At 41.8% G+C, this 26,733-nt stretch overlaps 1 protein-coding gene across 1 annotated transcript; it reads right to left on the bottom strand.

Moving 5' to 3' along the window:
• Positions 1-234: 234 nt before the first annotated feature.
• On the bottom strand, positions 235-21,529 carry ARL6IP5 (ARF like GTPase 6 interacting protein 5). The gene is made up of 3 exons (XM_068982328.1): positions 20,968-21,529; positions 3,430-3,647; positions 235-1,104 (listed from the first exon to the last, which is right to left on the bottom strand). Exons 1-3 carry the CDS (start codon positions 21,141-21,143, stop codon positions 932-934), a joined length of 567 nt encoding a protein of 188 aa, XP_068838429.1. The 5' UTR covers positions 21,144-21,529; the 3' UTR covers positions 235-931.
• Between the last annotated feature and the right edge of the window lie 5,204 nt (positions 21,530-26,733).

Consider the following 26,733-nt stretch of genomic DNA (forward strand, 5'->3'; position numbering starts at 1 on the left):
CACATTTCAAAAGATCAGCTAGTAGTGTCCTCTTTCTTCCCCCAAGGAATTAATAAAAATGCACGTTCATTTCTTACCTTCTAAATGTTGCAGTTAAAAACTGAACAAGAAGAAAAAGGGGAAGAAAAAAGGGAAATATTATCTTGGATACCTCTTTGTCATTATAAAAACAAAACCCATGCAATAGAAACTCATTTTATTCTGATTTTTTTTTTAACAAGCTTGTCAAGAATAATACAGGCTACAGAGCTGTAACTCCCTTAAAGAAGATGATATTTAGTTTGCAACAAATGCCTTCTAATTAATAGCATTTCAAAAATTTACAAAAAAGTTGATAAAATATTTTCCTAAGCAGCTAGCAGCTTTATGTTTGTAAACAAAATAGAAACAACTGCTTTATCCACTGCACATCAACCAGGAGGCAAAGTGATCAAGATAATTTTTTAAACAATAATAATAAAAGCTAAACTAATTGATACCCCACATATTATAACCCTAAGGAAGGAATATTTTTGGAGGAGGATGCTGAGGGGGATTAAAACAGGATAACATCATCTCCTTTCATAGTCTTTTCATTTATTCATATTGCCTTGATACTTTACAAACTCTTTCCTACAAAATAACCATACTGTCGCTGTACACTCCGTGATTCTTTTATTCTCCTTAAGAAATCAGGGTGACCCGCTTCCAATCAGCTTACATAAACACACTGGAGATGTCAGACCTAACAGGAGGGTGGTTTCTTTTAGTCAGAGGCCTTTTCTCTGTGACAGCAGAGATGAGAACAGGGAGGCCTCTCTGTGCACGGTGCCATGGGTGGCTGGATGGTTCGTGCACCTCCTATTTCAAAAACACAAACGGAAAGTAGGTCTGGACAAGGGCAAACCGCAACTTGACTTCTGCTGCAACCCTATCACCAGGTCAGCTCCGTCTACTCCTTCATTTTACTGATATAGTCACTGAACTTGGTGATGGTTTCCTCCTGCTGCTCCAGGGCATCTAGGACAATCCCCATGGGTGTCCTCTTCAGACCAATTTCCTCCATTTTATTCTCCAGTTTGTTCTTGAGGTTCCGGAGCCTCAGCGACGCATGGATGAACATCACTACAGGGAAGTGAAAGGTGACGGTTAGCACCAAAGCACCCATTCTCCCGCCCCGCTTCACAACTGAAGTAACAACTTTCTCCACTAGCTACAGTCCAGTCTGCTTCCCTAACTGACCCACGTCCCAGAGTGGATCCTTAAATTTTATATAAAGCTCTTTGTCAGCCTAATGGACCCAAGTCCCTGTATGGATCCTTGGACTTTACAGTATTCTTTGTGTGTGCAGGAGAATGTCGTATTCAGCAGGAAGGACCATAATCTGGCAGCCACGCTCTCCCCTTCACACATTGTTATCACTGCCTTTCAGATGCTACTTAAATACCCTAAAATTCAAAGCGAATTGATGTGATTTCAACCTACCTAAAAATGCTAACCTTTTCCGGAAAAGAACTCATGCTCAGTTCAGGGGTTATCTGTATTTTGTTCCTGCAGGAGGCACACAAGTGAAGTCCTCTTAGAATGTGCCTCCTAAGGAGCAGTTTTGCACAGTGTTGGGTATAGATACCTGGAAAAAGCTATTGCACAGTGTTGGATATAGAATGTCTGGATAAAATGCTAAGGGTTTACAGACCTTATGTAACCTGGTATTCACAGAATTTACCTGATCATTAAGAATTACCTGAGTTTGTTTGTAAGAAACAGATTTTCTCTGGCCCATCTCCTGGGCCTCCTGAACTTCTAGAACCTTTACAGGGCTGGGCTCAGGAGTCTGTATTTAAGTCAACACCTTGGGTAATCTACACCAGCACTTTTCAAACTTCTGTGTGCATATAGATCACCAGAGAGAAAGCCTGTTAGATAGGCAGATTCCCAGTCTCCAGCACCTGGAGTTGAGATTGTTGAGACCAAGATAGGGTTCCGGAATGTAATGTTTCAGTAACCACTGTGGATGATTTTGATGTGGGTGATTTGGGGCCGTCATTGTGAGAAGCACTCATGTGCGTTCTCTCTGGAGGCTCCTAATCAAGAGTGACCACTAGAAACATTTGAGGAGCTTTGTAAAAATATACAGGTTCTTTGGACAGCCCTGTGGACCAAAGAATCAAGATCTCCAAGGGATGTGGCTGAGAAACATATATGTTAAAATCATCCTGGATGATTCTCACAATCATCAAAGTTTGGGAATGACTGATCTTGTCTAATTCCCTTCCTTTATGGATGAGTGAACTATAGCCCATATAGGGTTATTGTTGTTGTTCAGTCACTCAGTAGTGTCTGACTCTGTGACCCCATGGACTGCAGCACTCCAGGCTTCCCTGTCCTTCACTGTTTCCCAGAGTTTGCTCAAACTCATGTCCATTGAGTTGATGATCCCATCCAATTATTTCATCGTCTGTCGTCCCCTTCTCCTCCTGCCCTCAATCTTTCCCAGCATCAGGATCTTTTCCAGTGAGTCAGCTCTTCCCATATAAGACAATTGGTGCAGATCACATGGCTGGTTTCCAGCAGGTCTATGAAAAGAAACCTGGACCCTTGACTCTTAACTTACGATACGTTTCATTACACTGCTCTGTTTTTTACAAGCTGTATATGAGGTAGAATCACTGAAATACTGTCTCTAGCACATAAAGAAATCCTGAAGAGTATTTCAAAAATGTCTAAATTTAATGATTCAATTATTTTATCCAATAAGGTGTGGGGTTCACATATAAATATTCTGAGGGCTTAATCTAACAAACCCAAAACAAGGAATTGATTTTATTTAGTGGAATGGCAGCATATGAAATGCTTTTAAAAATTAAAGGGATGTTCCTGTCACTGAGTACACTATAATTCTAATTAGATTTCCATTGATGAGACTGGAGTTTTATCTGTTCTCTATTTCAGGCTTCAAGTGCTTGGGAATCTCAGTCAACAGTGCACGTACACTTTAGAAAATGTCTAGTTCTCATCACCAGAATTGGAGTCCATGGTTACCTATACTCTGGACCAACTTACAACGCTTTCGACACTAATTACGATCTTCTGAGTAAGTAGAGAGTAAACATTTATTTCTGTGTCAGCACGGGATGCCTGGCACTGAAGGGTTAAGAAAAGACTCTAATATCAGACAAATCTGGATTCCAATGCAGACCATGCCACTACTGTATGACTTGGGATCCGAACTTGTTTTGTTTACTGTTGTGTCCCCAGAAGAGTGGCACAGAGGGGGTGCCCAGTACGTATCTGTGCCATTAATGGGCTATTCAGCCTTGACCTGCTGTTGCAGAAAACTCTTGATAGTTTTGCAGACCTGCCAACGCACCTCTCAGAAACAGGTTAGGACATTCTCACTGGATGAATGGATCGACATTGCTTGATGACATAAGGCTCAGGTTCACTTACACAGCAAAGGAAAAGTGATACCGAACACAAAGACCATGACTCCCCCGAACAGGGAGATGAGGAAGTAGCTGGCTAGCATGACCACCATGACAAACACTGTGGGGTACTGCTTCTTCATCCGACGGAGGATGTCTTTATTGTGAGCTGCCCACACGAAGCCCGTGAACACCAGCACCACCACGATGCCTCCAAGGATCATGTTGAAAGGGCTTAGGAACCTGGAATATGGAAGAAAGGGGGCGCTCAGGTCAGGAGAAGGGAAATGAGGAAGCGGGGAGGGGAAGAGTAGCAACATAGCATACTTACCAAGCTTTTCATCTCAGTTGTCTCATTTAATCCTCATATCCTGATGAGGTCGATAGTATTAAATTACGTCTCCAAGGAAGAAACTTGGGAACAGAGGTTAGAGCACAGTGCAGGGAAAATTCACAGGGAGGCAGTGTCCTACCGAACAGCCCATCACATTAGAGGCCCAGCATTTCGATAGTCTAGAGCCCCTTTGTTGGATGCACTGTCTTTAGCTTTCATACATCCTGGGCTCTGGTATACAATGATTGTATTTTCTGAGCTCCAAGGGCTTATTTAAATCCACCTAGAATCTGCCCTGCTAGATGAATGTGTTCAGGTCACATGGTGGGCTTCATAAGCCAGTGTGCAGTTACACTTGTGTCTGGACTGTACAATAATTTTAAAAACTTTTACTTGAATCCCAATGTGTGTGTGCGTGTTTAAATGCATCAACCTTGGGGTTTCTTGCTTCTCCTAGAAACAAGAAAATCTCACAAAACTAGGCCCAGTTCCCCATGTTAGCCACTAGCTAGAGTGCCTTCTCCTTTACATAGAATAAATGCTCTTCATTTAACCTCAGCTCCCACCACTATCTACGGAATCTTTGACACAGAGGCCCCTAGTGAGCTGCCATTAATAACTGTTTTTCTAACAGCTGCCTTGCCCTGGTCTCTTACATAAGCTGCCTGGCCCATGGAGGCATGGGGGTTTATGACCCCTGGTGTTAAAGAGGCCACTCTAATTCTTTACAAGGCCCAGAGTATCATTAGGAGATGGGTTATCAACTGAGATTTCCAGGCATAAAACCTCCAGTTTCATTGTTACATGAGCCAAAGGTTACACTGCTGCGGATAAAGAGGGAAAGCCATTTATAAAGAGGACATGTAGATCAAGTACTTCCTAAGTGAGAATGACTGGGAGTATTGTAGCCCCACCCACCCCCACCCCCAACCCACTGTGTGTACAAAATTCTTAAAAGACATTTGTGGTCAGCAAGTACGATGATTTACTAACTTTTTACCCTCCTAAGAGGCTAATGAGCATGTTGCTTGGGAAGAACAAGGAGGGGTCAGTGTGTTATCATCAGCATCACTGATTTGGAAGACAGGATAATGAAAGGTGATGCCAAGAACTGACTTTCTCCTTAACAGAACAGATGAAGTCATTTCATATTGGAATTTATATTTAGGATAACTAAGATTCCTTTTTAAAAAATCTCTTGAAATTTTTCACTCTGATTCTGCCTCCTGAAACAGAAAAGCTATTTTACTATTTAATATTTAAATAGTTTCAAATAGGAGTGAAAGATTGCATATCTTAAGGGGTGAAAGCAGGGACATAATTAATGTCAAACTCCTTTGAAAAAGTTAATTTCTACTAAAATGCATGGAGCTAAACAGTGGTCAAAGTAGTAGCATGTAGTTTTAAATTAAACTCTATAATAATAAGTTGCTTATTTCATTCAGAACTCTTGGAAATACTTATACCCTTCCAGGCAAAAATCTCTTCAGAATAGATAATGTAAAGAAATTAATAAAAATGCAAAGACTGAATTGTAACAGTATTCACATGAGTGGTATTTATGATTTATAACTTTTAGAAACAATGTATATGGCCAACAATGTACTAAATGGTGACATATATAATTTTTAAAAAGTCAAAATATGCTTTATCATGTGGGAAGGCAATAATATATTGCTTAGGTAAAAGCAACAATTCTGTCTGGTAGGTGGATTTAGAACCTGTTATATAACTCAGAAGTAGAAACTTCTACAATCAGTACCTTATTTTATGATCAGAAATAAAGTGAACATACAAAACTTAAAATGTAAAGATATAAAAGTAACTGCTCCCCAGCCCCAGTCTCCCTCGTGGCTCAGATGGTAAAGAATCTGCTTGCAATGCAGGAGACCTCAGAATAATCCCTGGGTTGAGAAGATCCCCTGGAGGAGGGTATGGCCACCCACTCTAGTATTCTTGCCTGGAGAATCCCATGGATCGAGGAGCCTGGCGAGGGCCACAGTCCATGGGGTCACACAGAGTTAGACACGATTTAGTGACTGAGTGTGCACACAGGCTCTCTAGCCCCACACCTCTGGCTTTGGGGAGGCCAACTTCAACAATCTTGCCTTGCTTCATCTCTCCAGTCATGCTGATGCAATTTCAATTCAAGAGCACAGCCAAGCTCTGCCTTCTCCCACTCACAACTCTGGTTTCTGGCTCACTGTCCAGATTCTTTTTCAACTAATCCACCCCACCCCACCTGACTCCCGAAGCTTTCCCAACATCCGGCTTATGTGCTTGTCTGTGTGTCCTCCTTCTCCCTCACCGTTTACATTATCTAGGTCTCTTGGCCCTTTTTTCTTTTCTTTTTCATGATTCTATCTGGGTTATACCTTCTCTCCAGCTTTGACCCTAGAATTGGTTTGGTAAAGACAAAAATGTCCTTCAAGGTCTGGGGAAGGAAAGATCTAGCTCAGGGCCAAAACAAGATCTTCTTTTGCAGGTGATGGGGAGACTGGGTAGAGAGGCTTAGAAACTCTCACAGACTAACATATTTCATTTCTAGCACCAAAAACATTATGAGAGAAATTTAAAAGACTCTAGCAGTTTTACTGGATAATAGGATCATGGGTAGTATATTCCCATTTGCTTATTTCTATTTTCATATTTTTTCAATAGTTATATATTACTTGAAGATAAAATAATTGATATTTAAAAATAAAAGTAATGGGAGAAAGTTGCCTGAAAGAGACAAACCCCTTTAAATAGACTTGATGTTGACCAAATCAATATTAACTCAAAGAACTAGAGCAGAAGTTTCAAGTTTAGGCAACTCCTTTGTATAAGCTCCAACAGGAGATGGTTGCATGCTGATGATGCTATGTGTGTGTGTGCTAGTCACTTCAGTCATGTCTGACTCTTTGCGACCCTGTGAACCTTAGCCCACCAGGCTCCTCTGTCCACGAGATTCCCTCCAGGCAGGAATACTGGAATGAGTTGTCAATGCCGCCTCCAGGATATGTTCTTGACCCAGGGATTGAACCCGTGTCTCCTGCATTGGTAGGCACGTTCTTTATCATTAGCGCCACCTGGGAGACCTGGGAGATGGTTGGTTGGTGTAAAATGTTAAAGGTCTCCATCTCAGTTCTTCCTAGAATATCTATTAAAATAATAATTCACAAGGCATAGCATATAATAAAATGCATGCCAAGTTTTTTCTATGTTTCTCGGTACAAGTGAGGTAGACTTCTAGGCTGAATGGCTAAATCAAGCCTAGGACAAAGAACAATGAAAAATCTAGGCCTGACTCAAGCAATTCCAAATGTGCTTTTCACCTGCTCCTGTTGCTCATGTTCAAGAAGAGAGAACAGAGCAGAGAGTCCTATAGGACTGGTTTTAGCTTACCCAATGCTCAAGCTGTGATCTATAATTAGAAACCAAAGTTACAAGCTGGAAAAATGAACAAAGTTACTTGGAGCAGAAATGATTTTCTTCTTTATTCTGCTTAAGCACAATTCCATTCTAAGAAAGGGGAAAATGCACAGCACTCCCACTGCCCTGGCACCTCCCTGTACTTGGAGCAAAATAAAATACACAGATCATCCTCCAGAGATTAAATTCATTTTCCAGTTAGTGCAGGAGTTTTGGAAACCAGTTCTTGTTTGAAATGAGTAAAGCTTTCACTCAACAGTTTGGGTTCTTAGTGACATAAATCACCATAAAGCCCAAGGACCATTAGGATAAAACTTTCATAAATATGCCACCTAGCTTTCACGTGGACAACTGCCGTTGGATTTGATAGGTGCTATTTCATTTTTCAGAGGTCCATGAATGAGAAGGAGGAAGGAAGGCTGGAAGCTAGATGGAAGCAAAGGAGAGAGGGGAAGGGAGAGAGGAGGGAGAGAAGAGAGAGACCGAAGGAGAGATGGAGAGAGCGTGATTTTCTGTCTTTGGTGAAAACAGGACTTTTCTTTACAATTCAAAAACATTAAATATGTTTTTCTATTGTGAGTTGAAAATATATACCTACATATATATCTATCCTGGGCTTCCCAGGTGGTGCTAGAGGTGAAGAACCTGCCTGCCAATGCAGGAGACATAAGAGACCCAGGTTTGATCCCTGGATTGGGAAGATCCCTTGGAGGAGGGCATGGCAACCCACTCCAGTATTCTTGCCTGGAGAATCCAATGGACAGAGGAGCCTGGCGGGCTACGGTCCATGGGGTTGCAAAGAGTCAGACACAGCCAAAGCAACTTAACAAGCACACACATGCATATGTATTCTACTCAGTAAGAAGATAAATGACAATATCAATATGACAGATAAATGTCATAGTTAAAAATTCTAGTGGAATCACTAACAGTTGTAAAAAGGCTTAGAATCCCATCACAGAACCCTGTAGCTGACTCTTCAAAGAGGAATAAGTGCAATCCCATTACACGGATGAATAAGCTGAGACCCAGGGCAGTGAATAAACATATTTAGAGGAATCCAGGGGTAGCAAAAACAGTGCCAGTTGACACAATTCATAATATAACCCATTCTGTGTTGTTAACCAGCTCCAGGGATTTTCCCCCCTCAACCATTTTAGAACCCTTTTCTTCTAGTTTGGGGTAAGCAACTAAAGGTCATTCTAGGAAATCCCTCAACATTTTCATTTGTCTCTAAAGGAAGGTAGTTATGAGCGGGTGTGGACGCAGGTCCTAAACTTGCCAACGTGACTCAGCTAGCTATGGCTGTAGTTTCAACACAAGTTGCTAAAAGAAAAATAAAAATCTTGGCCAACTGCAGAATTTTAGAGCTAGCATGGATCTTGAGAACACATCTCATTCTACACAGAAAGCGTTAGTTGCTCAGTCATGTCCGACTCTGAGACTCCATGGACTGTAGCCTCTGTCCACGGAATTTTCTACACAGAGTTAAGATAAGAAACAGGTAAGTTAATAAATTTGTTCCGAGGCTCCCAACTGCAGTGCTGGTGACAAAAGTTTATTCAGAGATCTTCAGATTGACTCGAGTGCACATTTGTTAATGCCTGGCATGCTGTAATGCCAACAAGAACCAAAGAGGCAGTGAAATATTTTCTGAGCAACAGAAGCAGCTTTGCACTGCGTTCCAATTTTCTAACCCCCAAAAAGCTATTTTTGCAGTTTGGTTCCTGAGGGAGCCTGACTCACCAAGAAAGCAGAGGAATCATTTACTCACAGTGCACTTCTCTAAATTGGTGATATTTTTCTGAGGTTCTGAAACAACCAGGAGTCACTGCAAATACGAATCCACCCATCCATTTTCTTGCTTCCTAGTGCTCTTAGGATAAAAACAGGATTCTTTGCACATTCTACAAGGCCCTGCAGGCTCTGGCCCCTGCCTGCCTCTGCAGCCAGGGCCATTGCAGACAATTGTGTAGCTGGTATCTGGGACAAGGGTGCTGAGCTGAGGTGGGAAACAGGAGCCTGAAATTCAGGCCACACTTCATCTGCCAAACCTGTGATTTGCCTTACGCTGCAGGAGGAATGGACCGTTTCAGTCATCAGTATGAGGGATGCCTAAGGGCTGTAGCATCTCTGCCTGTCAGCTTTCTCACACCACTGCCGCCTGATTTTCCACACCATCCACTGGGGTTTCTGTCTGTCTCTAGAGCCTACCCTGCCCCTGGCCATCCGAAGCCTGAGCACAAGCCATTCTTTCTGCCCGATTCTTTCCTATCTCCTTCAAATCTCAGCTTAATCAGCTTTTTCCTAGTCTTTCTGACCACATCCTAGCACCATCTGCCTCTTCTTCACAACCCCTAAGGTGATACACAACTGTGTGTGTGCTCAGTCATGTCCGACTCTTTGCGACCCTGTGGACTGTAGCCTGCCAAGGCTCCTCTCTCCACAGGATTCTCCAGGCGAGAATACTGGAGTGAGCTGCCATAAATTCAGTGGCAATTTGATGCTTATTTGAATGAGTATCTTATGAATATCTCTGTCTCCCACTAGAGATTAAGCACTATGAGGGCAGGGACCGTGGTATTTTCTCCCCAGCACTTGGCATGACATGGCACAGAGCAGGAATTTGATAAATGTTCGTTGAAATAAAGAAAAAAAAAAGGTAAGTAAGAGTCTAGCACATTTTCCTGTTATTTAAAGTTAAGCTCAGCAACTTTGTATGGCCATGAAATAAGTGATGTGAGATCTGTCTTGAACAAATTGCTCTCATTCCTCACTGTACACTAAACGTTACTATAAAGATAGTCCCTGCTTTTGTACCTTCACAGAGCTGTGATGAAAGGAACAAATGAAAAACGTGAAGTAGGAAAAACTCCTATGTGATATAAGAAGAGATCAGATGAGATCACAGGACCCTTGGGCTTGCTGCAAGGACTCAGTCTAAGTTCTGTCTCTAGTGCTGGCTGGGGGCCAGGAGGAGGGCAGAAGGACAGAGGGAGATCCATCCTCCTATAGTCCTGCCTACGTAGGCCCCCCTTGCTCTCAGATTCCACAGATAACCCCAGCCATCTTCTGTGGTTACTTTGGTTCCCCACAGGGCTTTCTTCCTAACAAGAACTATCTCTGATTATAAAGTATAAATGTATTAAACGCACAAATCAGGTTTGAGTAAACATGATCAGTGTCTCCTGGATCTCTTGATCACAGGCAGTTAACATGGGGCAGAGTTCGTCTCTTTTGTCACAGAAAGGTCAGAGTAACCTAACCTTGAGATTCTCCTAATCGATTGAATCAGCCCACAATATTTATTGCATACTCGCTGTGTAGGGAATATTTGTTACACTGTGTGTATTGGTATCATCAAACTAAACACATCCTGATGATCCACTGTCTTGGCACAGTTGGCATGTTAAACATATCCATTGTAAGATATACTTTGGGAACTTCTGTGCTTTCTTCTGTGTTTATCAAGCTCATTGCTTGTTTTATTTGTATTAAACAATAGCTTGGACCTAAGTTAGAAGCTATAAGTCTCACCTCCCACAGCTGTGAAGCTTCAAATAATCACTATACAAGGGATTAGACTGCAGCAGATCCTTTTTTAAAATATTTATTTATGTAGCTGTGCCATGTGGCAGCATGCAAACTCTTAGTTGCAGCATGTGGGATCCAGTTCCTCAACAGGGATCAAACCTGGGACCCCCGCCTTGGGACACAGAACCCTAGCCACTGGGTCACCAGGGAAGTCCCAGAAAATCCTTTTTAAACTTTTTATTATGGCAAATTCTAAAGGTAAAGAGAATGGTGTAATGAACCTTCATGTATACTGATCACTGCCTTCAACAATTAGGAACTCATGGTTAATCTCATAATAATGCTTTAGAACTCAAGTGGAAAGATATTTGTTTAAAAACTGTTCTTTCTGAATGCTTTTAGTTGAGGTAACTAAATTGTTGTCACATGGCAAGTTCTTACAGCGCTGTGGAGAGAAGACAGTTGTTTGGACAAATGCTAATGAGTCTGGTGACACATAAACTCCCCTCCTACAAGCAAATCCTTCTCTATTTATCTTCCACTAACCCTGGAGAAGGAAATGGCAACCCACTCCAGTATTCTTGCCTGGAGAATTTCATGGACAGAGGAGACTGGTGGGCTACAGTCTGTGGGGTCGCAAAGAGTAGGACACAAGAGACTAACACATTCACTTTCAGCCCCATTTTCTGCTTTCCTTTGTATTTCCTGGAGACAAGGAGGATTTCACTGATGGGATACAAGGGGGATTCGTAGAACCAGAAGCCAAAGCCTCAGTTTTCCAGTTGGGATAGGCTTCCAACTGTCTCCATTTTGTGAATGCTCCCTGGGAGAAAAGACCAGGAAATCCTATCTATTTATATGGGTAAATGCTCCCAGAACTGAAAGACAGCCTACAGGTTTCGCTTAAGATCACAGACACAAAAGTGTTCCCAGAAACAAGAAGCCAAGCTCACCACAGGAGACAGGATGAATGTTCTAAATATTCTGAAGCTGAGTCATTCATTTATCCAAAACAAAAATAAAAAAGTCCAATGGCACTGCTCAATTTGGTAGAAGTCCAGTTCACCTTTTAGAATTGCATTTCCTGTACAGAGCTCTCTGCCCCTAGTAAGCTGACTGAGAGCTTTGGCCCTCTTAGAAAGAGATCCAGAAAACCCCCAAATCCACTTATTTATTTGCACATTTACCCAGAATCATTGTAAATCCTTACATAGGGAAAGGAGATAGAAACTACTAACTCCAGTCTGGCAGCACTAGGGGAATTTTTTTTTTTAAGGGTATATGGGGAGATGTTGAGAAAAACAAGGTTATATACATAGTGTCAGAGAAGATGATCTAATGAATTCTTATTTGATGAGGAATTTTCAGATTAAAATTTTACTGAGTATTGATAGACCTCTTCAAGTTCTACATTCAGAAGAAACACATGCCCTGCCAGGGAAAGACGTGCCAGCATGCCAAGTGCAGTGCCTCAAGTGCAAATAAAAGTGTGTGGGAGGGCAGGAAGAGATGAGTTCTGGGAGGACTGAGGAAGGCTGGGCGGACTTGTACTCCCACGGGTATCATCAAGGCATCCACAGTATCTGGGATGTAGCAGGTGCTCAGTAAATATCTGTCCAACTGAGGAGAAGGCATCTGAGCTGCAAGTGAGGATGGTTCCATTTAATAATCTTTTCTCCATCCACATACTCAGTGCCTCTCCCACTTTTTGATACCTGCAAGTTTTGCGATTTGGAATCATTAATGTACAGAAGAGATCAGGTTAAGTCAGGTTGAAAACGGTGTGTGTTTATATATGCGTATGTTTCTGTACGCTTGCTATCAGTTCAGTTCAGTTCAGTTGCTCAGTTGTGTCCGACTTTTTGCGACCCCATGAATCACAGCACGCCAGGCCTCCCTGTCCATCACCAACTCCCGGAGTTCACTCAGACCCACGTCCATCAAGTCAGTGATGCCATCCAGCCATCTCATCCTCGGTCGTCCCCTTCTCCTCCTACCCACAATCCCTCCCAGCATCAGAGTCTTTTCCAATGAGTCAACTCTTTGCATGAGGTGGCCAAAGTACTGGAGTTTCAGCTTTAGCATCATTCCTTCCAAAGAAATCCCAGGGCTGATCTCCTTCAGAATGGACTGGTTGGATCTCCTTGCAGTCCAAGGGACTCTCAAGAGTCTTCTCCAACACCACAGTTCAAAAGCATCAATTCTTCGGCACTCAGCCTTCTTCACAACTCTCACATCCATACATGACCACAGGAAAAACCATAGCCTTGACTAGACGGACCTTTGTTGGCAAAGTAATGTCTCTGCTTTTGAATATACTATCTAGCTTGGTCATAACTTTTCTTCCAAGGATGTTTTCATCATCATCCTGGTGCCTCTCTTGACTCTGAAAATTTTAAGGGCATGAACCACAGCTTATTCTTATTCTCCACTGTATCTCGTAGCATAATGCCTGAGATATTGGTAAGTGATTCATTCTCTTAGTGGAATGAATAAAGGAAGCAACACAAGTGAGAGAAATGTAGAACTGGCTTTGAAGCTGAAAAATTTCAGGAAACATTTCCATTAAGTTCAGCATAAACAGATTGCAATTAATTCTATCTGCAAAGGTTTTAATACATTCCTCCCCATCCAAGGGCTCTCTGATTCTTCTCTTCCTCTACCACCTAGAAACTTAAAAGGTATGAACAATCTGCCCATTTCTTAAAACCAGATGTTGGTAGCTACCAGCCTACAATATATAATGAGATCACACTCATTTTGAAAAAAGATTGCAGTTTAGTCTTTTCAGGTAGATACCAGCCTTCCAAAAACTCTTTACCATCCCAAGCAACTGAAAGCAAAAAGCGGTAACTCTAGTTTCTGCCCAGTGGTAACACCTCCATAGCCCATACAGGGAAGAAGTACTTCAGCTAACAAAATATGAGCTGATTCACTCACCAGCTACATTATGTTGCCTTAAAGGAGAAGCACTAATGTACAGCATTAAGAATAAAGGTGCCTTTCTGGCTGGAGACACAGCAGAGGCATGTACATATTCACAGAATCTGTGTACGGTTAGTACTTCTGAGGCCACGTCAGAAAATACGAGTTCTAATGGCAGGGAGTATTTGTGAGAGGGAGATAGGCATGATAATACAAATGTTGTGAGTCAGGTATGCTGTTGAATTTGGTTAATAAGGAGCTTTAGAATATATGCAATGGCTTAATGGACAAAGTATTTCAATTATACTAATAAACCAAGCTTCTTTTAGCAGCTTTGGTTCAAATTAGCCTCGTGACCTTTACATCTATGAAAGCTGTGGGGTTTGATAGAATCAGTATTTTTTTTTAAGCTATCTTTCTTCTCTTTTTTTTTTTAGTTTTTAAATTATGAGAATATGATAACATGTACAGGAAACTTGGAAAATATGGAACAAAGTTACATATGGTCCCACTATATAAGTAGATAAATTAAGATTTTTAATTGAAATTGTAATATCAAACTCTCAAGCGTGAATAGAATGAATATACAGAGTAGAAGGATACACAAGACCTGAAAAGCACCATGAACCAATTCAACATAATTAAGATTTACATAATTTTCACACAATGCTAGGATAAAAATTCTCTTCAAGTTCCCTTAGACTATAAACTAGGAGACACTGGAACATATCCAGGGACATAAAACAAGGTGCAAACATTTCATGGCCTAAAGGTACTGAAATCTATATATAGAGTCTGTTCTCTTATCACAGTGGGATTATGTTAGGAATCAATATCAAAAGATGTTTTAAAAATAGTTCAGCAGCACATATTTTCAAGTTCAATGTGACATTTACCAACAGAGATCTTTGACTTGGCCATTGAAAGCCTCAAAGTTAGAAGACTGAAACAAACACAGGGTGATTACAGAGAAGAAAGCACTTAAATGAGAAAGTAGTATCAAAGATACTTTAAAACCTCCAAGTATTTAGAAATTAAATGTCCACTTTTAAATGATGGGTAAGAATTGATGCTTTTGAACTATGGTGTTGGAGAAGACTCTTGAGAGTCCCTTGGATTGCAAGGAGATCCAACCAGTCCATCCTAAAGGAGATCAGTCCTGAATGTTCATTGGAAGGACTGATGCTGAAACTGAAGCTCCAATACTTTGGCCACCTGATGCGAAGAACTGACTCATTTGAAAAGACCCTGATGCTGGGAAAGATTGAAGGCATGAGGAGAAGGGGATGACAGAGGATGAGATGGTTGGATGGCATCACCAACTCAATGGACATGAGTTTGAGCAGGCTCCAGGAGATGGTGGGGGACAGGGAGGCCTGGCGTGCTGCAGCCCATGGGGTTGCAAAGAGTTGGACATGACGGAGCGACTGAACTGAACTGATATCTAACAAGCCATAACAAGGAAAATTAGAACATATTTGTAATATAATAGGGATCAATACTTCTCAGTTTTAACTTAGGAGACATATCAGAATTACTTGGGGGCATTGAAATAAAAAAAACACAGATGCCTGAACCTAGCCAAGAACTATACACCAAGAATCTCCAAAGGTAACATCTGGGCTTAAAGGCTGATTTATTTATATTTCCTTACTCTTTCCTTTAAACCAGATCAGATCAGTGATTTTTAAATTGTAATGCACCTAGGACTCATCTAAGAGTTGTGTTAAAATACAGATTCTGACCCAATAGGTCTGGGATGGACCCTGAGATTCTGCATTTCTAACAGCCTCCCAGGGTTAAAAAAATAAAAAAAATACTGCAGTTCCATGGTCTACAGTTTGGACAGATTTCTCTAGCAAATCTTTTGGCGTTCTTTTAAGCACATGGATGCCTGTCTGCAACTAGAATGCATCATATACTTGGTACTTAAATTGCACGTGCAATTAGGTTATGCCTTTGCTTTTCACTTTCAAAATAGAGAGAGACATCTATTACTATAGTCAACAGAAAAAGAATATCCAGTGCTGAGATGTCTCCTGTGAAGGATGGAGGAGGTTAAGTCATGTCCTTTTCTATCTTAGACATTGTTTCTTTCTTGTTTTAAATGATGCAAAGTCATGTTCAACAGAACATGCATTCCTCAGCTTGTTATTCATGCTTCTTTAACTCATTTGATCTCTTCTGGAGTGATGCAAGCATTTCAAAAGGAAACTCAGCTCTTCAAGGAAGCAAAGTTTTCTAAGTAACAGAAGTTGCAATTACTAAAGGGTAACTATCAACCAAGAAGAGAGGGAGGTTCAAAAGGGAGGGAATATACATATACCTATGGCTGATTCATGTTGAGGTTTGACAGAAAACAACAAAATTCTGTAAAGCAATTATCCTTCAATTAAAAAATAAATTTTTATAAATAAAAAATATGAAAATTTCTACAGTAATCATCTAATACTTCTGCTCAAGAGAATACATAAGTTGGGAGACTTCTAAACATGTCTGTAATCTAGGATTTCATAGAATAATAGCAGTTAACATTTGAGTGTTATCATTTGCTAGGCCTAGAATCCCAGGGATGGGGGAGCCTGGTGGGCTGCCGTCTATGGGGGTGCACAGAGTCGGACACAACTGAAGTGACTTAGCAGCAGCAGCAGCAGTGTGTTTTATATTAATGAAGTCATTTGATTCCTATTCTATAGCAGAAAAACTCCAGGGCAAGTGGACTTTTGAACAGAAAGTGGATAAAAGTAAATGCCATAAGTCTATCAAAAAATAAAAAGACTGAGTCTGTGGAACCAGTAGAGGCAAAGCAGAAAAAGAATGATCACATAACAAATATAATAAATTAAGGCTAATGATCAAAGCTGTATAAAGGTTCAAATCCATGCCATTCTAATGTTTGAAAAGTCAGGAGCCAGGACCTAATGTTAAACTGCTCTGTTCTGTCCTTGTGAAACTCTGTTTTTGTAATTTGTTATAAAGCAACTTGCTTTCCAGGTGGCTCAGTGGTAAAGAATCTGCCTGCCAATGCAGGAGATATGGGTTTGACCCCTAGGTCATTGGGAAGATCCCCTGGAGAAGGAAATGGCAACCTCTCCAGTTTTCTTGCCTGGGAAAACCCATGGCCAGAGAAGCCTAGTGGGCTACAGTCCATGGGGTCACAAAGAGCTGGACATGACTGAGTGACTAAACAACAGCAACAAGGATAAAGCAACTTGCATTTAGTAAAGATGATGTTGAAGAATCATATTTTTCTTGGCAAGAGAGCAGTAGTTCTCAATTGGGGTGATTTGGATCCCAAGGGGACATCTGGCAATGTCTGGAGACATTTTTGATTGTCACAACTTAAGGGGAGGGCACTTTTTTCTTTTACTGCAAATTACGTTTTATGAATAAAACAAGTACAAACTAATGTATCAATATGCACATAGCAGAGAGCAGAGATGGTGCTAAACATCCTACAATACACAGGATAGTCCCCTACAACAAAGTATTCCACCATCCAAAATGTCAGTAGCATCAGATGGAGAAACATCACAGAAGGGTATTTCACTGCATTTGCAAGGGCAGTATGAAGTAATCAAGAGTCTGATTTTTAAACTTTTTAAAATTGAATTTTTACACCATAGTAATCCTAACCAATACATAGTGAACACTGTCAGCAACAATCCCCGTTAGTCTCACTCTGGGAGCATGTTGCTGTTATGTGCTGGCTGTTGCTGTGTGCTTCGAAATAATTTATTCTGTTAAGTAGGTTAAAAGTTGCCCCCACCCTCATGTTGAAACCTTATGTTCATTTATTTATTCTTTTCACTCATCAGCTAAGCATCTGCTATATTCTTGGCCTCAGGGATCCAGAGAATAAAAATAATGTTAAGCACAACAACAAGAAAACCCGCCCCACAAACAAAACCCACAGTCTCTGGCCTCAAGGTGTCAAGAGCACAGAGTGATGACAAGTGAACAGACAACCTAAAACTTGTGGGGTAAGTACCAGGCAAAATATAGACACAGGTGTGGGGAGGGAGGGAGAAGGGAGAATGTCTCCTCAAAGAGATGGTACCAAAGCCGAGTCCTATAGGAGAAGCAGGGGTAGGTGAGTAAGTTGGGGACTGGTGTTTGGGTCAATGGAGCTGCTGGGATAAAGATGCTACCTGTGTTAGTCTATGATAACACTAACAGAGATAAAAAATAATAATAAAACTCCAAAATAAATTTCTTGCAGCAAACAGTAGAGGCCAGACACTGTATTAAGAAACTTGCCTATATTAACTCAGATAATCCTCACAATAGCCCTATAACACAGGTACCGGGAATAGTCTCATTTTACAGCTGAGGAAACTGAGGCAAAGGGTGTTTCAAGTGACCTACCCAAGGTCACATGACTAGTGACTGGTAGTTGGGATTCAAAATTGACTTAACCAGGCGCTAGTGCCTAAATTCTTAACTACTATTGTCTACTATGTGAAGAGACAGAAGATGTGGCAATTGCCCCCACCAGGTCTGTTAGCTAAGACTTAATTAGCTTAATTAGGTCTGTTTAGACTTAATCTGAAAGGCAGAACAGATTCCATATATGAATGGAAGTCATATGCCTGGGAAACCATGCTATTAGGATGAAGTTCAAACTTTTCTAATCATGAATTATCAGGCCATGCCTGATCAGGCCCTCACTCACAGATCTGTCTCTATCTCAATCCCTCTTAATCTCCATCTCAGTCTGGGCAGCCCCTTCAGTTGTTTTGGAGCTAGATGATATCCACTTTGTTCGCCCCCTCCGTTTCTGCAATGTTCAAGAGCAGCTTCACTCTTTCCTTACCCAAGCCAGTTTTCAACACAGGAACATTCAGAGTTGAGGCTGAACCCCTCCAACAATGACCTGATGGCCTCTCCCGTGCAGCAGCGGGCGGCACCACTGAAGAAGACCCTTCAAACACAATCCTTTCCCCAGGAAACACCCGGGCCATATTTTCACACACACACTCTACCAAGATATGATGAGAAACCATCAGATACAGGTAGAGAGAGGATCCAGGTGGCAGCCTCCACTACTGTTCTGATCCTCCCATCTATGGACATCACAAAAGAGAAAATTTTTCTTTAGAATGAGAAACACATTCCAGAGTCAGCTAAGCTCCCTGACCCTGAAGATATTTGTTTTTTTCCAGCTTTAAAACACTCTAACCTCATGACTCAGAGGAAGGTGGATAGTAGTTAGGAGCACAAGCCTGGGATTGTGACTTGGGGCTGGTCATGTAACCTCTCTCAGCCTCAGGTTTAGTAATAATATCTCATCTCATTGGGCTGCATTATGTAGCAAGTATCTGGCACATGCAGCACTCAATAAATGTTAGCTTTTATTATAATTAGATTATGAAGAAAGAAATGAGCAATCTGGAAAGAACTATAGGCTGGGTGTTTGTAGATGCGTAGCAAACAGGTGAAGATGTCACAAAAGATTTTACTGGGGTACAAAGGAAATCCCACACTTGACATACAATCTTCAAAACAACTGACTAGCCTATATCTTTTGTTAAGTTTTTAAAGATAAGGTTAATATACAATGAAATAGCTACTTTGCACTTTGACTGCCAATCAACAGCTCCTGCTTGAAAAGGGAACTGGGAAGGGCCAACATCTCAAACTGCCTGAGTTAGTGGGCTAAGACTTCACAATGAAGGAGCTATATTTAGTCAGCGGCTGCCCCTGGCATTCATAGTGAAAAATGAATGCCATCAAGGTAGCAAGGCTACTGGAGCTTGTGTCCATCTGGGCAGTATATCTTTTTGAAAAGCAAGTTTTTTGTTTTGTTTTCTGTACATTTGATTGGTCTGTGTCAAATCTTGCCCAATATCTAAGCCTTTGTGGGGGGTACCTAAAAAAAAAACACAAAAATCCTAGCTAGATCATTAGATAAGATGCCTTTACAAGGGAAAAGAAAAAGAAAGCAAAACAAGAGATGTAATCCTATTTACCCATGACTTTTTTTAAGACATTTTTTTTTTACTGCTCTGGGAAATACGCATTAAGCATGAAGTTCGGGGAAGGTTTAGAAGGCAGCTGATCCAGGCCTGTCCCACTCCAACTAATTTTAACTCGGCAGAGTCTGTTCAGAGCCCAGTGCCCTCCTCACACCAAGCCGTTCTGAGTTCTTTAAGCAACACATCATGAGGATCTGAGTAATTGTCTACAGAACCCCACAAATACTTTTCTCTCCCCTGAGCTGGGTATCAGGTCCTACAGCTTCTCAAAAACTGTCGCATGCTCTTTGGCCAGGATTCATGTGTGATTGATCTTGGTGTGCCTGAGCTTGGTACAGAGAAGTGACTCAATAAATAAGACAAAGAACAGTAAACCAACTTCAGAAACCACCCTATTCATCCTTCCTCACACCTTCCAAGTTTAGGTTTTTCCTTTCTCTCAGGCCAGCTTTCTCTTTCTCTGTGTTCTATTTCAAATAGAAATGTCAGCCACTTCTTTAATGACAAGTGGATTCCTTTATAAAGTCTGAGGGTGGCTTTTTCTTTAAAGATGCATTGGATCAGCAAGATGTAGAATAGCACCACCTCATCTTGCAAAAATGAGTGAAGCATTTCTTAAAGGATGACCTACAAGAAAAAGTGGTTTCTAGAAGAGCAGGTGTTGGGTGAAATCGTATATAACACAGGACACTTAATTTTAAGACCGGGTGCGAAGATAAAGTGACCATCCCTGGCAAGTTCTGGAAGAAAAAAAAGAGCAAAAGGGACACCGTTTCTACATGGCAGACTTCGCCCCATACTGGGAGATGCGCCACCAGGCTACACCCACCCTTTTGCTCCCAAGCTCAGCTTTCTCGTACAATGTGGCAGGCCCTAGGCCGAGAAACCCATAAAGAGCATCGCTTCTCTGATATCCTTTTTACACTAACACCCCAGAAGGCAAGTTCGGATCCACACCCCGGGGGCCCAAACCTTCCAGGACGGCGTCCGTCCCAGCCAGGTGCAGGATAAAGTTACACCACTTTCCTCTTTCTTATTATTTTTAAGAGACCGGGCAGCGACAAATATCAACCACAGCCAAAGCGTAATCGGGGCGGAGGAAGAAAAAAAAAGTCTTTTTTTCTTTTTTCTTGCTGAGGTTGGCAATATCTCTGCAGCCCTTAGGACTCCTTTCACGCTTCAGCCCGAGGCGCGGAAAAGAAAAAGGACCCCAGATTGCTGCGGCCTCGCCCTGCGAACAAGTTTCCACGGGTTTGCCCGCCTGCAGTTATCAGGGCAGGAGACCAGCGGGGAGACCGTTTCCGCATCCCGGGATCTTGCACCCAGAGCCTCCTCCGTCCTGCCCCCGATCAGTGCCCGGGAGGGGAACCCCACTTACCCCACAACGGAAATCATCATGGCAGCCACCACTAGGTAGTTGGTCTGGTAATAGAGCAGGTTGCTCACCACACGGTTGTTCCATTTGGAAATGTCCCTGAAGTCCGGCCGGGCAAAGCGGTCAGAGCCTGGGAAGAAATCGTCCCAGGCGCGGAGAGGAGCGATATTCACGTCCATGTCTCGCGTCCCACCTTCTTGTTCTTTGCTTCTGGAATCTGACGGCGGCGGCGCGGCAACCGATCAGCTGAGCTGGGTTAAAGTTGACAAGAAGCTCTGCCTCGGTCGGCTCTGCGGTTGGCGGACAGTGGAGTAAAGGAAATTGGGAGCGGACGGGCGTTTCTTCTCCTCTCTACTTCTTGATTGGTTCTAAGCGGTTGGTTACAGGAAAACAGGGGCCCCGAAGCAGAGCAAAGAAGAGATGAACTGATAGAAACCAGAGGAAATGCTCTGGGTGAAGTGAGGTGGCAGTCCGAATACAAACACCCTTCTTTAAAATACCCCTTTTGAATGTCTAACCTAGGAATGTCGTCTGGACTTTAGGGAAAATTTTTGCAGCTGTTCAGATGCACCAATCTGACTGAAAGGGAGTGGAAGGCAACTGTAGTGTTACTGAAGGATGAGCTGGTTTTGAAAGTTAAGGCGTTACTAACCTTTGCACAACCAAATGCAATTCACATGTTTTCTGTTTCACTATGAGTCATCGTAAGTGAAATCAGGTTGGCAAAATGGAAAAGAAATACGTGTTTAGAGCGGAACGGCTGGTTTGTTTTTTCACTCCTCTTCTTTATTCTCCATCTTTGTTTGCTGTGGGCAAATTTATACACGTACTGTGCCGTTCTGATGAAGTGGGCACTCAGGTCACTTCAACCTTGAGCTGAGCATGTTGTTTTGTTTGAAAGTAAACAGTTATCTGCAGAATACTGATTGTTCTGCTCTCCAGTATTTTCTGGGCAGAAACATGGATTCCACTCCACAAGTTTTTCTTACTTTTATCCTAATTTCTGTGCACAACTCTAAAAGAGCATAGTATTTTAATAGATAATGTGGTAGCTTTGTATCCCAGCCCAAAGAACTGCCAAGAGATGTCATAGTTGTAAATTTCCTTCTGCTGCTGCTGCTGCTGCTAAGTCTCTTCAGTCTTGTCGACTCTGCACGACCCCATAGACGGCAGCCCACCAGGCTCCCCCGTCCCTGGGAGTCTCCAGGCAAGATCACTGGAGTGGGTTGCCACTTCCTTCTCCAATGCATGAAAATGAAAAGTGAAAGTGAAGTTGCTCAGTCTGTCCGACTCTTAGCGACCCCATGGACTGCAGCCTACCAGGCTCCTCCATCCTTGGGATTTTCCAGGCAATAGTACTGGAGTGGGGTGCCATTAGAAAGTGAAAGTGAAGTCACTCAGTCGTGTCCGACTCTTTGCGACCCTGTGGACTGTAGCCTACCAGGCTTCTCCGTCCATGGGATTCTCCGGGCAAGAATACTTCTCCAAATTTCCTTCTAGGGGGTTCCAAAGAGTCATCTTTTTTCAGTTAAGGGAATGGTTGATAAAGGAAACCTCCTGTTATCAAAATGCATGAGAATAAAGTATTTTGGTTAATAATAGATCATGTGATTTCTAAGATGCTAATGTCTAAGAATGAAATCTCTAAACCTGCAAGTGGTGCTGTTTTTAAAAATTGAATTCATTTTCCTTAGACCACCAATTTTCAAAAAAGTTAGAAAGTGATAAAATGTATGTAATACAAAGTCTTAAAGACATAATTTGATTTCCCTGGATAATTCAGAAGGTACTAAGGAAATTCCAGTGACTCTAAGAAATTAATCCTGCTACTGGTGTTTACTGGTGGCTCAGAGGTTAAAGCATCTGCCTGGAATGCAGGAGACCCGGGTTCGATCCCTGGGTCGGGAAGATCCCCTGGAGAAGGAAATGGCAACCCACTCCAGTACTCTTGCCTGGAGGATCCCATGGAGGGAGGAGCCTGGTAGGCTACAGTCCATGGGGTCACAAAGAGTCGAACATGACTGAGTGATTTCACTTTCACTCACTCACTGGTGTTTAGAAAAACATGGTGATTGGATAGAATCAGTTGCTCAGTCGTGTCTAACTCTTTGTGACCCCATAGACTGCAGCATGCCAGGCCTCCCTGTCCATCACCAACTCCTGGAGTTTACCCAAACTCATGTCCATTGAGTCGATGATGCCATCCAACCATCTCATCCTCTGTCGTCCCCTTCTCCTCCCGCCTTCAATCTTTCCCAGCATCAGGGTCTTTTCAAATGAGTCAGCTCTTCATATCAGATGGCCAAAGTATTGGAGTTTCAGTTTCAGCATCAGTCCTTCCAATGAATATTCAGGACTAATTTCCTTTAGGATGGACTGGTTTGATCTCCTTGCAGTCCAGGGGACTCTCAAGAGTCTTCTCCAACACCACAGTTCAAAAGCATCAATTCTTCGGCACTCAGCTTTCTTTATAGTCCAACTCTCACATCCATACATGACCACTGGAAAAACCATTGCCTTGATGCTTTCTGAATAGTGTTTACAACGTGAAAGTGTTCCTGAGCTTTCACATTTTCTTGACTCTGGAAAAACGGGAAGGTTTAAAGTCAGAGCAAAATTAGAGTCCTAGCTCTTTTGTTGCTGGTGGGTGATTTTGGAGAAATTACTTAATTTCCTCCAACTTCAGTTTCTTCATGTGTAAAGTGGGTGCAATAGGAACATCTGCCATGTAGGTGAAGACAAATAAAATAGTGGGTGGGAAGTGTTTGGAGTATAGTGATTGCTCACAGTTAGATGTTACTGTTTACTTTTTTTTTTTTTTAAGATGCCTGATATTTTAGCAATTTAAAACATATGTTTTATTTGGCTGGATCAGGTGTTGGTTTTGGCAGGTAGTATCTTCGATCTTCGTTGTAGCACGAGGAATCTTTACTTATGGTCTGTGGAGTCTGTAGCTATACCATGTGAAACTCTTTGGTTGTGGCATGTGAACTCTTTGGTTGCAGTATGTGGGATATAGTTCCCTGATTAGGATTGGAACCCAGGTCCTCTACTTTGGGAGTGTGGATTCATAGTCACTGGACCATCAAGGAGGTCCTTACCGTTACTGATATTAATCATAATATAGGACATGATGGGCTGCTGTCTATGGGGTTGTACAGAGTTGGACACGATTGAAGCAACTTAGCAGCAGCAGCAGCAGCAACAGTACTTTAACCTGAGTTGTTTTCTATGCTGCTATAGTGAATGTTCACTGACCCTTCTCTATCTTGTTGCAGTTTTATTTCTATGATTGTATTCCAGTAGACTTGATGGCAAAAAAAAGGTTGAAAAATTTCACTGTGATGCCAAAAAATAAAGATAAAATTTGAGTCCTTTCCAGGTGAAACAGGTGAAAAGAATGCAGTCTTGCTATGCCTTCAAGGATCTTGCTATTCAGTAGAGACTTAAATCCTGGACAGTGAGTACTACATAGAGGTGTGTCAGTGCTTGGTGCTCAGTTACAGGAAGTCAGAGGGTGTGGAAGTATTCCTTGGGGCTTGAGAATTTCAAGATGCAGCTCTGTGGCCAAGCTGAGTAAATGATCTCCGTTAAGACCAATGTAGGAACCCCAGTAGGAGCTGTGACCAAGAACTTTACCGTCCAATTGCTCAGGACTGCATGACCATAAGCTGTCAAGTGTGTGTTAATAATAAATCATTACTCATTGGTCATAGGCAATTGACATCCAGTAAATATTTATTCAGCGTTTTTTAATTGTTTAAACTTTCAAAGGAGTTTAAAAATAAATGAAAAAAGTTGGATAGAGCTCTGTATATAGCGTGATCCTTTTCTTCCTCTCTCCTAAAATAGTAACCATGCTTCTCTCTCTGGTTCAACTGTGAGAGACTTTTTTCCCACTACACACTTCTACCTTTATCATAAAATCATTTAAAATAAAAATGAACACATATGAAATCCTTACTTTATTTCTGGTGTTTGAAATGCTCTACTTTAGTAACAGCTGTTTGTCACTATTTATTTAGTGGGATGGAATTCAACATAGAGGCCTTTCTGGGGCTCTTCTGTCCAAATCTCTGCTTCTAGATAGAGCCGCCCAGAGTATTGTCTGTATATAAATCATAGTGGATAATCTAAAAGTTTGTTATATACTCCATTTGAAATAAGGTAAATCTGATGTAGGTTTTGCTTGCATGTCTCTGTTACTTTCATAATTGGCAAGGACAAGTGGCTATTTCTTATCAGTCATGCTGAGCCAGTGGGAGTGCCTGGTGTCGTCTATCAGAATACCACCACAGTGAGTCAGGGTGTGAGTCCCAAGGCAGGAGCAGAGCCAGATGACCTCTTCCTGGGCCAACTGGCTCAGACGGTGAAGAATCTGCCTGCAATGCAGGAGACCTGGGTTTGATCCTTGGGTTGGGAAGATCCCCTGGAGAAGGGAATGGCAACCCACTCCAGTATTCTTGCCTGGAGAATCCCATGGGCAGAGGAAACTGGCGGGCTACAGTCCATGGGGTCATAGAGAGTTGGACTCGACTGAGCAACTAACACTTTCACTTTTTTCACTTTCCTGTGCCAGCAGCTTCCTGTTTCTGGGTCTCAGCTTTGTCCTCATGAAATGGTGGGTTTGAACTATGTGGTCTCCAAGGTGCCCCTTGGTTTTTTATCATTTGAGAGGGTTGTGATGCTCACTGCCATTAATAGAAAGGTCTCCTAAAAGCATTGCTGGAGACCCAGCACACATGAGCCTGTTTTGAGAAAGAAGGGTTTAACCTTAGTAGTTTCCATCTGTAAAGGAGTTTGGGGAAAAAAAAAAAAAGGTTTTGGGTTGATGTTGAGACATGTGACATGGAGAGGGGCTGGTGCCTGTCTCCTGCTGTGGGACTGCGGGCTGTGAACTCTGTCCCTCCATTGACTGTCTGGCACTGACTTTCAGCTCAATGAATGTTATTGAATTAAACTTGATTGGGGGATAATAAAGAACAAGGAGGAAATTAAATATAATTTATTAGCAGCTACATTAACTGAGTGCTAACCAGGCTTTATGCTTTCCATTTCAGCAATTCTCAAGCTTTATTTTGCACAGAATCATCCTGGGTTTAGTGAAGGTTGCAGGTAGGGCCTGAAAATTTGCATTTGTAACAAGTTCCCTAATGATGCTGATGTGGCTGATCAGGGACTATATTTTGAAAACACGATAGATATAGATTTCATTTAATTTCAGTCTTACAAGGTGAGCATTATCATCCTCAGTTTACAAATGAAGACACACTAGTGCCCAAAGTCTCACAGTTAATAGGTGGAGAGTTAAGGATTTAAATAAACTGTCCTTTCTGACTCACAATCTCATTCGTGTCCCGCTCCAAGAAAGGATATTGTATGTATGTGTATGTGTGTGTGTATATATATATGTGTGTGTGTGTGTGTGTTGCTTGTTTTGAACATGATTGTTTCTCTCTATCCAGCCATTCAGATACATAGGAACTCAGGTGCGTGTGTGTGCAGACACACGCAGACACACACACACCCCTATGTATCTACCTATATGTCTGCAGATCTGTCTCTGACTCTGGAAAATAGTGCCAAGTTCTATCACCGTTTATCTTTAGGTGATGAGATGCTTTGCATATATATATAAATCATATAAACAAATATGTTATTTGTATAAATTGTAATTTATACAATTTATATATATTCATAAATAAGCTACAGATGAGGTTGTATTTTCACACAAGATTATACATTGGGTAAGACTTCTCTAAGTGTATT

This window comes from Capricornis sumatraensis, chromosome 10 (genome assembly GCF_032405125.1).
Source record: "Capricornis sumatraensis isolate serow.1 chromosome 10, serow.2, whole genome shotgun sequence".
Taxonomy (NCBI): Eukaryota; Metazoa; Chordata; class Mammalia; order Artiodactyla; family Bovidae; genus Capricornis; species Capricornis sumatraensis.

Coding starts and splice junctions, on each gene's coding strand:
- ARL6IP5 (XM_068982328.1), bottom strand. CDS start 21,143: ATGGACGTGAATATCGCTCCTCTCCGCGCCTGGGACGATTTCTTCCCA. Junction 3,648..20,967: donor ATGATGATTTCCGTTGTGGG/GTAAGTGGGGTT, acceptor TCCATATTCCAG/GTTCCTAAGCCCTTTCAACA. Junction 1,105..3,429: donor TATCACTTTTCCTTTGCTGT/GTAAGTGAACCT, acceptor ACTTCCCTGTAG/TGATGTTCATCCATGCGTCG.